General features: G+C 43.0%; 2 protein-coding genes across 3 annotated transcripts in view; one reads left to right on the top strand and one right to left on the bottom strand.

The window, feature by feature from the left end:
* LOC143301836 (E3 ubiquitin-protein ligase MIB2-like) overlaps positions 1-1,288 on the top strand; it is a 55,093-nt gene extending 53,805 nt beyond the window's left edge. The window contains exon 19 of the mRNA XM_076616253.1: positions 1,020-1,288. Within this exon, the coding sequence (XP_076472368.1) occupies positions 1,020-1,060 (41 nt within the window). The 3' untranslated portion in view covers positions 1,061-1,288. The remainder of the gene's footprint in view (positions 1-1,019) is intronic.
* Positions 1,289-5,054: 3,766 nt separating this feature from the next.
* LOC143302074 (uncharacterized) overlaps positions 5,055-14,222 on the bottom strand; it is a 40,387-nt gene continuing 31,219 nt past the window's right edge. For both annotated transcript variants that reach the window (XM_076616585.1, XM_076616586.1), the window contains one exon: positions 5,055-12,882. In XM_076616585.1, coding sequence (XP_076472700.1) covers positions 12,501-12,882 — 382 coding nt within the window. In that variant the 3' untranslated portion in view covers positions 5,055-12,500. The remainder of the gene's footprint in view (positions 12,883-14,222) is intronic.

Genomic DNA, 14,222 nt, shown 5'->3' with positions numbered 1-14,222 from the left:
TTGGGTGTGTGTGTGTGTGTGGGGGGGGGGGTTGTGTGAGTGTGTGGGGTTGTGAGTGTGTGGGGGGTTGTTTGGGTGTGTGTGGGGTTGTGAGTGTGTGTGTGTGGGTGGGGGTTGTGAGTGTGTGTGGGGGTGTGAGTGTGTGTGGGGTTGTGTGGGTGTGTGAGTGTGTGTGGGGTTGTGTGGGTGTGTGGGGGGAGGGGATGTGTGGGTGTGTAGGGTTGTGTGAGTGTGTGTGGGGTTGTGAGTGTGTGTGGAAGTGTGAGTGTGTGTGGGGGTGTGAGTGTGTGGGGGTGTGTGAGTGTGTGTGGGGTTGTGAGTGTGTGTGGGGTTGTGAGTGTGTGTGGAAGTGTGAGTGTGTGTGGGGGTGTGAGTGTGTGGGGGTGTGTGAGTGTGTGTGGGGTTGTGAGTGTGTGTGGAAGTGTGAGTGTGTGTGGAAGTGTGAGTGTGTGTGGGGGTGTGAGTTTGTGTGGAAGTGTGAGTGTGTGGGGGGGTGTGAGTGTGTGTGGGGGTGTGAGTGTGTGTGGAAGTGTGAGTGTGTGTGGAAGTGTGAGTGTGTGTGGGGGTGTGAGTGTGTGTGGAAGTGTGAGTGTGTGGGGGGTTGTGAGTGTGTGTGGGGGTGTGAGTGTATGGGGGGTTGTGAGTGTGTGTGGGGGTGTGAGTGTGTGGGGGTTGTGTGGGGGTGAGGGTGTGTGGGAGGGTGTGGGGGGGTTGTGTGTGTGTCAGAGGGTGTGGGTGTGTAGGGGGGGGGGTCCTTCAATTTAATGTCTATTCACTTAAAAGTGATTTTAAGTCTCTGTGTGTGTGTCTGTGTGTGTGTGTGTGTGTGTTTATTTTGTTTATGTTTTATCTGGTATTTCTTATTACCTCTCTTCTATCCATTTCAAATAGTTACTTTTTTAGTCTTTATTTTGTGTGTTTTGGAGGGCTAAAGCATATCATACTGGATAATCCACTTGTTTTGTTACCGTATTATTCAGTCCACAGTTTAATTGTCTGTTTTTCCTTCTCCTCCCCAGATTCGGAAGTCGACTTGTCTCAAGCTTGCAAGCAGATGTGAAGCGAGATGATGCTACAATGAGACGGATCATCCCATTGGACAAGAATGGACATTTTGTGGGGGATGTTGTCGTTCTTATTCAAGATTCCAAAAAGTCCACTGGTCTGGTGAAGATTTGAGGGACTATCCAGTAAACATCTTTCAAACTTTTTTGGGGGGGTCAGTTTTGTGTTTGCAAATGGGCAAGTTGTTGAGGATGCATTGGGATTTTTTTTTAGGGGGGGGGGAGAGAGTTGTGAGGGGTGGTGTGGGAGGGAGGGGGCTGGGTCGGAGGGGTGATTTATTTTTTAAACAGTGGCAGGCCAGGTCAGTTTATTCTGTATTCCTTGATGGCCATTTTTCAATAGTTTGTTTGTGGCAGGAATAGATTTTGAGTTTTTCCTCTTCTTCTTTTGTGTTCTGTGGTTGTTGTTGTTGTTGTTGTTTTAGGTATTCCTTGATGGCCATTTCTCAATAGCTTGTTTGTGGCAGGAATAGATTTTGAGTTTTTCCTCTTCTTCTTCTTCTGTGTTCTGTGGGTTGTTTTGTTTTTTTTTAGATATTCCTTGATGGCCATTTCTCAATAGCTTGTATGTGACAGGAATAGATTTTGAGTTCTTTTGTGTTCATGAGTGGCACCAGACATGCATCTCACAGATGCATCTTTAGGATTGTTGGTCAAATTTTCTGACTGACACTGCACGTGTCTGTATCTTGCGGACTGATGGCTCTCCTTCCTCTTCCTTCACTATTCCGACAGGCGCAATAGCCGAGTGGTTAAAGCGTTGGACTGTCAATCTGAGGGTCCCGGGTTCGAATCACGGTGACGGCGCCTGGTGGGTAAAGGGTGGAGATTTTTACGATCTCCCAGGGCAACATATGTGCAGACCTGCTAGTGCCTGAACCCCCCTCGTGTGTATATGCAAGCAGAAGATCAAATACACACGTTAAAGATCCTGTAATCCATGACAGCATTCGGTGGGTTATGGAAACAAAAACATACCCAGCATGCACACCCCCGAAAATGGAGTATGGCTGCCTACATGGCAGGGTAAAAACGGTCATACACGTAAAAGCCCACTCGTGTGCATACGAGTGAATGCAGAAGAAGAAGAAGAAGAGCTTCACTATTCCTACGTTCACTCTTGTACAGGAGTGAGCCTGTTCATGTATGATGACAGTCATACTCCATTTTCAGGGGGGGTAGGGGGGGGTTCCTGTTTCCATGACCCACCGAACGCTGACATGGATTACAGGATCTTTAACTCTCTCCATACGAACGGCAAAAGAGACAACGTTAACAGCGTTTCACCCCAACTACCATCATCAAAATATTTCAAGTGGAAGGCTCTTATACTGAAGAGGTGGATGTTGACAAAGAATACCACAATTCTGACGATGGAAGCTAAAGGTTGGGTCATTGAGACACCCACAGGACATCTGAGGGGTATGTGTAGAGGAGAAGAGAGGACTGGCTGTACTGAGTGAGTTAACATGTGTGTTTGATCTTCTGTGAGTGTAGACACACGAAGGGGGTTCAGGCACTGGCAGATCTGCACATATGTTGACCTGGGAGATTGGAAAAATCTCCACCCTTTACCCACCAGGCGCCGTCACCGAGATTCGAACCCAGGACCCTTCAATGGAAAGTTCATTGATTTAACCACTTGGCTGTTTTACCAGTAAATCTGGTTGATACTGGAATATGTTATGAGACAAAAGACTTATCAAGTAATCCCAAAGCGAAACGGACCCTTTCAGTAGCAGCATCATTTGTCATCATTGACATGAAGAAAACAAAGCGTCCTAAATTCTGGGCCTTCAAAAACAGCAAACAAACATCAACAAAAAAGAATGATGGTTGTTACCAATGAATAGAATAGTCCTGTGTGCTGCTTTCAAGCGCAGGGAACGATCAAGAGAGAGTGGAGGTGAGAGAGAGACTCGTACAACATGATGGAGTCTCCCGTCGATCCGATGGATGAGTATGCAGGCAGGCTTATCTGTCGGTGTGTGTCCTTTACCTGACCAGCACAGGTGACTTTTTTTTTAGTGAGGAGGAGTTGTGCAGTCCCTTCCCCACTCTCTCGCCTACCGACGCTCACAGTCCCACAGGTGCAGATACTGTCACGTGTAGGACGGCCTCGGCAAGTGCAGGGTTTGTTTGTTTTTCGGAGCTCCGTCTCCTTGGGGGACTTCCAGCCAAGGATAAGAGCTCCCCCTGCCCTTTGGTCATCCTCTTTTGCCTTCACAGCCGTTGGGAAAGGTTTCCTCCTCCGCCTGGTCCGTGGTTGGGAGACTTGATGCAACATGCAGCATGAGAGAACAACACACTAGAGCACTAAATTCTCAACTCCTCTCCAATGAAGATTCAAGATTCAAAACACTTTATTACTCAAGGATAAAGATTTTAGGCATCGCCCAGTCTTCCAATCTGTCCTTGTGACAACAATAACAATAACAACATTAACGATAACGACAAAAAAATAATAATTTTGTTAACACTGCTACATCCACTGCTACTACAACGAAGAATGATCACCACCATCATCATTAACATCGTAAAAAGTAATAAAACGAACGCATTCATACATTCATATCCATACACATGCACACACTCTCTCCACCCAACACACACACACATACACACACACACACACACACACACACACACACACACACATATACTTATGCACATATAGAGACATGACCGAGGTGAGAAACATATAGCGGACATAAAGAAAATAGAGAAGCACAACTTTACCATTGCACATATACAAAAGTGATTAATTTGCTGATGCAGATGTCACAGGTAATAACATCCAATTTACAGGCGAACAAGAAAGAACAAAGCACAAAGGTAGAAATAAAATAAATCCACTGCATGTAGGTATAGATACAAACTTCACAGAAAAAGCATGATTTTTGTATTTTTTAGCTGGTTATTAAAAAAAAAAGTCACATGCAGCACCTGTGCAGTCATAACAACAACAACAGTGATGACGATACGTATACAGCACTGAATCCTGTGCAGTCATAACAACAACAACAGTGATGACGATACGTATACAGCACTGAATCCTGTGCAGTCATAACAACAACAACAGTGATGACGATACGTATACAGCACTGAATCCTGTGCAGTAATAACAACAACAACAGTGATGACGATACGTATACAGCACTGAATCCTGTGCAGTCATAACAACAACAACAGTGATGACGATACGTATACAGCACTGAATCCTGTGCAGTCATAACAACAACAACAGTGATGACGATACGTATACAGCACTGAATCCTGTGCAGTCATAACAACAACAACAGTGATGACGATACGTATACAGCACTGAATCCTGTGCAGTCATAACAACAACAACAGTGATGACGATACGTATACAGCACTGAATCCTGTGCAGTCATAACAACAACAACAGTGATGACGATACGTATACAGCACTGAATCCTGTGCAGTCATAACAACAACAACAGTGATGACGATACGTATACAGCACTGAATCCTGTGCAGTCATAACAACAACAACAGTGATGACGATACGTATACAGCACTGAATCCTGTGCTGAGACAAACCAAAGCGCTTTCACACCAGCCATTCACGCGCATCCAGAACTCTAAACTGAAGACAAAGAAGAGGCAGGGGAGGGAGGCTATCGTGGAACGAGTTGGGTTTTAACTCTCTCCATACGAACGGCAAAAGAGACGACGTTAACAGCGTTTCACCCCAGTTACCATCATCAAAATATTGCAAGTGGAAGGCTCTTATACTGAAGAGGTGATTGTTGACAAAGAATACTACAATTCTGACGACGGAAGCTAAAGGTTGGGTCATTCAGACACCCGCTGGACATCCGAGGGGTCTGTGTAGAGGAGAAGAGAGGACTGGCCGTACTGAGTGAGTTAAGGCCAGCCTTGAAAGAGCTGAGTGGGGAGACCTGACAAAATAAAAACAACAGGAATATAATAACCAGGTCAGTGAAGTTGCATGCAGCTGAGTTTTTGTTGTTTTTTTTTGTTTTTGTTTTTTTTTTTGGTTCGCTTTTGGTTTAGGTTTTAATGAAACCTAGCAGTTGATGATTATGCGATTGTGGGGAATTTTATATTACTAGCTGCTTTGTGATGCAGTTTTAACAAAGTTGTGATCTTAAAAGTTGTTGACAACATCTGCACTCTTTGTTCTATGCTTGTTGCTGTTGTTTTGTTTTGCTTTGCTTTCGTGTGCCATGTTTGATGAATCGTCATAGGATGTTTTAACAGTCTGAAACATTGAAATAAGTTTTTTGGTGTGTCAATCTGTTCAGGCTGAGAACACATTTGAGTTGATGGATTTATTTTCTGCTGTAATTAGCAGGTTGTTGGCAGAACTTAGGAAATGCTTTGTGTCTGTTTTATACTGCTTTCTTTTCCATTTTGGCAGTGTGCTTTTAAGTCGACTGGCTAATTATGTGTTACGAACTAGCAGGTTTTGTTTGTGTGTAATTTTACCAAACTGAGTTTTGTATATTTTAAAATTCTGACGCAAGCGTATTAAGTTGAAAACAGCAAGCACATGTATTTAAGCTGTTGTAATGTTTAAGACTGTGTGTTTAAAGTACACTTTCAACATTATCCGGAGTTGTTGATTGCACACATATATTCTTGTGTGTTTAAAGTGCACTTTCAACATTATCCAGAGTTGTTGATTGCACACATATATACTTGTGTGATGTACATACTCATTAATACATATTCATAACTGCTTTTATTGATTTTTGGTTATTAGTCAATGTGTTATGAATTTCTACGCAATATATGATTTTTTTTTTTTTTAATTTGGGTCTGTATTTTTTACTTTCTCTGCAAAAACTTTTTTTTGTTTTTTCAAGGCTTTACTGTTGTGTTAGAATCTGTGAAGTTCATGTGTTGGTGTTTTTTTTTCTTCTTTTTTTATATCAAGCAAATGTGGTGTAGCTTTTATGGACCAGTCTACATGTTTTTGACAACTCCTTGAAAGTGAAAGTGGTGGGGGGGAAAAAAAGAACTTTATTGATGTTGAAAATACTTGTGTGTTGTACTCATGCTCATAAATGCTTCATTTTTCTAAAGTTTCTGTTGTTCCATTTTTTTTTTTTTTTTTTTTTTGCTTTTGGTCAGCGTAATACTATTTTCTGTGCAGTGTAGGAATTTTTGTTTTAAAACTGGGGTCTGTGTTTTCTACTTTCTACGCAAATAATTTTTTTGGTTTTGTTTATCAAGACCTGACCACCAGTTTAAGACTCTAGGAAGTTCAGGCATTTTCTTTTTCTCTGTGATCCAAGCAGATGTGGCTTTTATGGATGTCCACGCGCTTTGACACGTCTTTCTGGAAACTGAAACTGTCTGAATATGGAGGGAATGTTCAGTTGTTGTTTTTTTAATCTTGAAAATGGAGTAAGGAGAAGTAAGTCGAGATGTATGCTGTTCACCCCCCTCCCCAAACAGAAACGTTGGCCAGATTCCCGTCAACGGTATCATTATCAAGCTGTAAGGAGAAGTAAGTTGAGATGTATGCTGTTCACCCCCCGCCCCAAACAGAAACGTTGGCCAGATTCCCGTCAACGGTATCAAGTTTTGTGATTGCTTTCAGTATTCTTTTTCTCAGTCTTTTGCCTTCTGTGATTGCGTATAGTATTTTTTGTTCAGTCTTTTGCCTTCAACTTGATATCTTTCCCTGCACTATTTTTTGTCTAAGAAAGTAAAAAACATCTCTCCTCTTTTTAACGTTACCCAGTCCTAGACAGTTCATGGAAACAATGCTTATATTTTCCATTTTATTTTATTATTATTGTGGCTATTATATCAAGTACGTAATGGCTTATACTATATTTTCTAGTGGAGTCTAGAGGGCATCCCCTCATTCTATTGTTTGCATGGTACATAGTACAACTGAGCAAAGGCTTTCATATAAAGAAAAATACACTGCTTTATAAGTACCCATCAGTGAGTGACAATCATTTATATCATCCACGATGGGACAAGTTAAATGCATCAACAGAAAAGCACACATTTAGACATACAGGTAAGTCTTGGTCAAGTGAGTGGGATCTTGCGGCAAGGCGACGTTCGTGCAGCACTGGGAAAAAACAACAACCTGTGTTTGTGTCCTGTTTGTGTTAACATAACGTGTGTGAAAGTGGGAGCCCTGCACTATTTTAATATACTTGCCTTTTATTATTGTGTTTATTTTTTTATCGTTAATTTATTTATCTGTCTTTTGGTTTTCCCCCTCAAGTGTGTTGGGTTACGCCGCTGGTCAGGCATCTGCCTGGCAGATGTGGTGTAGCATGTATGGATTTGTCTGAACGCAGTGACGCCACCTTCAGAAACTGAAGCGAACGAAAATCAGTATTGCTTAAAGCCCAGTCCAGGCATTAAAGATCCATAACGGAAACTTTACAAAAACTTTGTAAGCCCGTCCCGTATACCAGCTGAAACCATGATGTCCAAATTTTGTTGGTGGTTTTTTTCCTTGCTTTCTATGTATATTCTACTTTGCTGTATTTTTCTACTGTATTTTTTGTGTTTTGACTGATCTGTTTATTTTGTCTTAAAAAAAAAAAAAAAAAAGAGGAAATTTTCTTCCTAAAATTATGTTTAAGTAACATACTTACCATGACCCACTAGTGCAGACTCCAGCAAGGAGTCTGATTCCTGTCCTTTGCAAACTACTACCTGCCTATGCAGAGAAAACGAAAGTAGCTTTGGCAAAAAACGATTTCATTTTATGTTGCTGAATGTTTTACACAAACCTTGGGAGAGTTCTCAAGGCCTGATACGTATGTTATATGAAGGTCTGGTATCTGATTCGGTCTGTGTGTGTGTGTGAGAGAGAGAGAGAATGTGAATGTGTGTGTGTGTTTGAATCTGTGTGTGTGTATGTGGGTGCGCGCACACAAGAGAGACACACAGAGTTATCAGAAAATAATCTGGCACAGAATGCTGCACATGTCCATACGGCATGATTATCAAAAGTGATCATTTTGCATGGCGTTTTTCTCTGTCCACAGGAGACTAGAGTTGTAATGTACAGTTATACTGTTGTTGATTCATGTCTCGCTTCCTTAACTCTCTCCATACGAACGGCGAAAGAGACGACGTTAACAGCGTTTCACCCCAATTACCATCATCAAAACATTACAAGCGGAACACTCTTATACTGAAGAGGTGAATGTTGACAAAGAATACCACAGTTCTGACAACGGAAGCTAAAGGTTGGGTCATTCAGACACCCACTGTACATCCGAGGGGTCTGTGTAGAGGAGAAGAGAGGACTGGCCGTACTGAGTGAGTTAAAGAACTATAGCTGACAGTTTCCGATGTTGTGACACACACGCGCACGCACTGTATAAATCCCCTGTACATAAAAGCCAGCAGCATGTGATACTGAGCAGTCATATGGGTTGTTCATTAGTTCTAGACTCCCCCACCCCCATATCCCTCCACCTGTAATAATTTGTCTCCGAGTGGAAATAAAAATACATTTTTTTTTTAAAAGTGAACAGCGTAGTCAACGAGTGATATTTTGGGATGGCTGTTGTGCAAGTGGTGTTCCTTTCCCTTTGCTGTGCTGACTTTCCTCACTTGATAAGGAAGGTGGCAGAATGGTTAAGACGCTCAGCTGCCAATACAGAGAGTCCGTGAGGGTGTGGGTTCGAATCCCGCTCTCGCCCTTTCTCCCAAGTTTGACTGGAAAATCAAACTGAGCGTCTAGTCTTTCGGATGAGACGATAAACCGAGGTCCCGTGTGCAGCACGCACTTGGCACACTGAAAAAGAACCCATGGCAACGAGAGTGTTGTCCTCTGGCGAAATTACGTAAAATGAAATCCACTTTCATAGGTACACAAATATGTAAGCATGCACTCAAGGCCTGACTAAGCGCGTTGGGTTATGCTGCTGGTCAGGCATCTGCTCAACAGATGTGGTGTAGCGTGTATGGATTTGTCCGAATGCAGTGATGCCTCCTTGAGAAAGTGAAACTGAAACTGAAACTTTTCTTCTTCTTCTTCTGCGTTCGTGGGCTTCAACTCCCACGTTCACTCGTATATATGCGAGTGGGCTTTTTACGTGTATGACCATTTTTACCCCGCCATATAGGCAGCCATACTCCGCTTTTGGGAGTGTGCATGCTGGGGATGTTCTTGTTTCCATAACCCACCAAACGCTGACATGGATTACAGGATCTTTAACGTGCGTATTTGATCTTCTGCTTGTGTATACACACGAAGGGGGTTCAGGCACTGGCAGTCCTTTACCCACCAGGCGCCGTCACCGTGATTCGAACCCGGGACCCTCAGATTGACAGTCCAACGCTTTAACCATTCGGCTATGGCGCCCGTCGATATTGTCTTATCAACTCATTGCATTGTCAGGTGGGGGTTTTGGTGGTGATTTTGGGGTGGGGGGGATGCCCCATTTTCTGCCACGTTTCCAATGTCAGTGGCATTACCCACACATTATTTGTCTGAAACTCCGCCCCCCCCCCTCCCCCCACAAACCTCCCTCCACCACACACATTCCCACCATGTTCACTTTTATTCACTGCTACACTGACTGACTGCTGTCAGTCAGTCTGTCCAATAAATCCAAACAACACTCCTCGATTTCATTATTATCATTTATTTCACATAATGTAAACCTGGTGATGCCAAAAAGATGTGATGTGAAGATGGGATTTACCACACACGTGGTTCGTCCGTTCGGATTGACGAGGACCAACCACGTGTGTGGTAAACACGTCCTCGTCGATCCCAACGGACAAACCACAAGTTACCACATACACACACCCACACACACAGACAATGAAGCAGTGAGAAAAGTCGTTCTCTCCCCTCATCACCGTAAAAACAACATCAACAGACATTTCACAGTTCCTCTCCGTTCTTCACTTCCAGCCACACAAGTTCCAAATAACACACGTGGCAATTTACTGTCAAAGTTATCTTTCTTCCGTAAAAATCCACAAGCCAATGTCATTTTGCTATGCTTTAAAAGCGAATATGTGAAATGCTTTTATTTGAGAATAGATGTTTATTACTCTTGTTTAATCAAGTAAACCGCGTGTGGGCGTGGGTGGGTGCGGGTGTGTGCTGATTATCTGGTTGTGGTTTTCCGCAATTTATCTCTATTCTTATCTTATCTATTATAATCAATGTGCAATATAGTAGGCTATGCTTATAATTATATTCAAAATGTTTCTTAATTCTTTCTGTTTTTACATTAAGAATACCAGTTATTACCTGCAGTGTGTGGATGTACGTATTAAACGGTGTATGTGATATTTTTTACATTTGTGTCTTCGTAATATTCGTAAAAGCTGTTGTTGACTTTTACATTTCTGTTCCCCATGTTGTTTACCTGTCTATGTTGTGATAATGCACCTGACCAAATTTCTCCAGTTGGAGATAATACAGTTATTCTTATTCTTATTAAGTCTTCTGTGTCATAGGTGTACATCCATCTCCGATGAAATACTGTAATCAACAATGTTCACATGATTACGTCACGATGGCCATAAATAAAAACAAAGATCGCAGCTGCCAGTGTTCTCCTTTGCGATGGCTGAACATTCGATCAACGACAGATATCAACGTCAAACCACAATGGGTGGGGGGGTGAACGTGAGTGTCCATGTCAACTGTTTATCATCATGCTGATCGTCTTCTTCTTCTTCTTCTTCTGCGTTCACTCGTATGCACACGAGTGGGCTTTTACGTGCATGACCGTTTTTACCCCGCCATGTAGGCAGCCATACTCCGTTTTCGGGGGTATGCATGCTGGATATGTTCTTGTTTCCATAACCCACCGAACGCTGACATGGATTACAGGATCTTTAACGTGCGTATTTGATCTTCTGCTTGCATATACACACGAAGGGGGTTCAGGCACTAGCAGGTCTGCACATATGTTGACCTTGGAGATCATAAAGATCTCCACACTTTACCCACCAGGCGCCGTCACCGTGATTCGAACTCGGGACCCTCAGACTGACAGTCCAACGCTTTAACCACTCGGCTATTGCGCCCGTCATGCTGATCGTCAATTCTCATTCCAACATTGTCACTGGTGATGGAGGAGGAGACTGTATTTATGGTCACAAGAGACAAAAAAAAAAAAAGATTACTGATGTGGAACTCTAATAACTGGTCCCAACAGGCAATTTTCTTCCTCTTCTTTTCTCTCTAGTAACTCATGAAAAAAAAAAAAAATGAAAAAAAAAGAACAATAAAACAGCGAACAAATGACACAAAAGTTCCATGCTCTTGGAACCCACCACTGGAAACCACTCTCACACACTCTCTCTGATTAAAACAAAACACTTTTCCCTTCAGGAACAAACGCCACCCACACAGACACAAAGGGAAAACAGACAAACGAACAATTCTTTAAAAACGACAAACAAAATAAAGGCCAACTTTGAACACCACAACGTCAAATCATGACCGCTCCAAGAAACCAATGGCATTGAAACTCCACCCTCCCCACCCACCCCCAAAAGATGGAGTCAACGCAGAAGGGAAAAAGGCGAACCCTACAAAGTCGAAGAAGAAACCTGAACATGAAGAGAAACGAGAATCAACTCCACGTCAACCAAACAAGGAACTTACACCCCCTCCACCTCGCTGCTAAAAGTAAGTCCTTTAACAATCATCTCAATCCTTATATATAACAAATCAGATAAACATCTGTCCTTTACTAACCTTACATCTGTAATGCATTCAGTACACCACCCATTAAAAAAATAAAAAAATAAAAAATACCCCCCCCCCCCCCCCAAAAAAAAAGAACAGTCCTTCAGTAACTCAAATTTCTCATCCACAAGCAACCCTTCCCAATTTCCACCCAACCCTCGACGTCCATAAAAGTTGCCTACAGCAGTGCACTGTCTAGTCAACTCAAGTCGCCTATGACGGTGCACTGTCTAGTCAACTAAAGTCCTTATGACGGTGCACTCTCTAGTCAACTAAAGTCCTTATGACGGTGCACTGTCTCGTCAACTTGTCGCCTATGACGGTGCAATGTCTGGTCAACTAAAGTCGCCTGTGACGTTGCACTGTCTCGTCAACTAAAGTCGCCTATGACGGTGCACTGTCTAGTCAACTAAAGTCGCCTATGACGTTGCACTGTCTAGTCAACTCAAGTCGCCTATGACGGTGCACTGTCTAGTGAACTAAAGTCGCCTATGACGTTGCACTGTCTAGTCAACTAAAGTCGCCTATGACGGTGCAATGTCTAGTCAACTAAAGTTGCCTATCGTGGTGCACTGTCTAGTCAACTAAAGTCGCCTATGACGGTGCACTGTCTAGTCAACTCAAGTCGCCTATGACGGTGCACTGTCTAGTGAACTAAAGTCGCCTATGACGTTGCACTGTCTAGTCAACTAAAGTCGCCTATGACGCTGCACTGTCTAGTCAACTAAAGTGGCCTACGCTGGTGAAGAAGTCAAACCCTTCAGCAACCCTACCCCTCTCATCCACACACAAAACCCTTCCACATTTTCCACCCAAACCTCCAAACAGAAATGGAAGAAAACCCACCCCCACGCCCCCAACCCCCCAGTACCCATCCACCACATCAGTATCTTGGCGGTGGGGGGGGCCCTCCAGGGGGTCCAGGTGGCGCCCCCTGTGGAGGTCTGGGAGGCCCCTGGGGAGGCCCTGGAGGCCCGGGGGGGCCTTGCGGGGGGCCAGGGGGCCCTGGAGGCGGGGGCCTCATGCCGGGAAGGGGCGGCCTCATCCCTGGGGGCATCGGCCCCCGCATGCCCGGTGGCGGGGGCATTCCGCGCATTCCTGGAGGCATGTTGCGACCTGCAAACAGACAGACATATATATTTTACATTCCTTTTACGTGCTTTGTGTTTATGGCTTTAGTAATTGTTATCATCATTGAATTGTTACTGTTACATTTAACTGCATGTTAGATATGCATTTTTAGTCGTTTTCTACTTTTTCTGTTTCCCAGCAGATCTCTGATTTACTATGTTACAAATATATATATTGTAAACTACCTTGAAAATGGCCAGTGTCTAGTAAACATGCATCCCCTGATTTGGGTTAAAAACTGTGAAGAGGGTAAGTATCTTGTAAATTATTTGCCTGCTCCCCCACTTAGAACAACAACAACAAAATGTTCTTTCAATCATGAACTAATGATAGTTCAGATTTGTTGTTTGTCACCACATTCTGAGCAGATTTAGATCTGGAGAGAAAAGAACTGAAAACCTGCAAGGGATGAGAGGTCAAACTTTATAGAAAATCTCAAGATTAATAATAATAATAATAATAACAATGGATACTTACATAGCACACTATCCAGAAATCTGCTCTAGGTGCTTTACAAAAATGCTTTTGTTAACATAAAGCATTACATCTATGTTACATACACACACCAAAATATGACCACACACACACACACACACATTGCATACATACATTTTAACATACATGTGTATCTAACAGCTATCCCAACACATTCACACACATAGGCAGGCACACACTTACATAAACACACGCACACACAATACACATTCATATACATGTATGTAGTTATGTACACATACATATGTATACACACATAGTCAAGCACAGCTAACGCAAAGGAAGTGGACCTGCCACAATGGAACTTATTGCTGCGCGAAAAGGTGAGTTTTGAGACGAGATTTAAAAGATGCAAGGGAATTAGAATGACGGAGGTTATCAGGGAGCTTGTTCCACGTCTTTGGTGATTGAAAAGAAAACACTAAAAAGATTAACTCTCTCCGGACGAAGGAATGCATGAGCATTCCTACATAAAATGTATTCGGTTTCAGATGACGGAATGGAATAGCATTTTCAAGAAATAAAAATCTATCACGCGCTGTACACATGATTTTGCACAGTGCACTATTCTAGGTCACTCCACAATCGAATGGTATGATTGGTCAGCCTCGCACACATGCTGACAAAGTCACTGACCGGTCGTCTGCTCGCGTGCCAGCCTGTCAGCAAAGCGGGCTCTTCTCAAAATGTTGTGAAGCGAACAAGGCAGCGACGGCAACGTTTTAGTGTTGCCAAAGTACTTGAAATGCTACAAACTGAAGGGTCGGACATTGAAGAGCTGGATGACGACAAAGAAGAAAGCGAATTTAATGCAGAAAGCGAGCATGGGT

The sequence above is a fragment of the Babylonia areolata genome, chromosome 28 (genome assembly GCF_041734735.1).
Source record: "Babylonia areolata isolate BAREFJ2019XMU chromosome 28, ASM4173473v1, whole genome shotgun sequence".
In the NCBI taxonomy this organism is placed as follows: domain Eukaryota; kingdom Metazoa; phylum Mollusca; class Gastropoda; order Neogastropoda; family Buccinidae; genus Babylonia; species Babylonia areolata.
The sequence above is the reverse complement of the archived record's forward strand: the minus strand, read 5'-3'. Positions and strand labels throughout refer to the sequence as shown.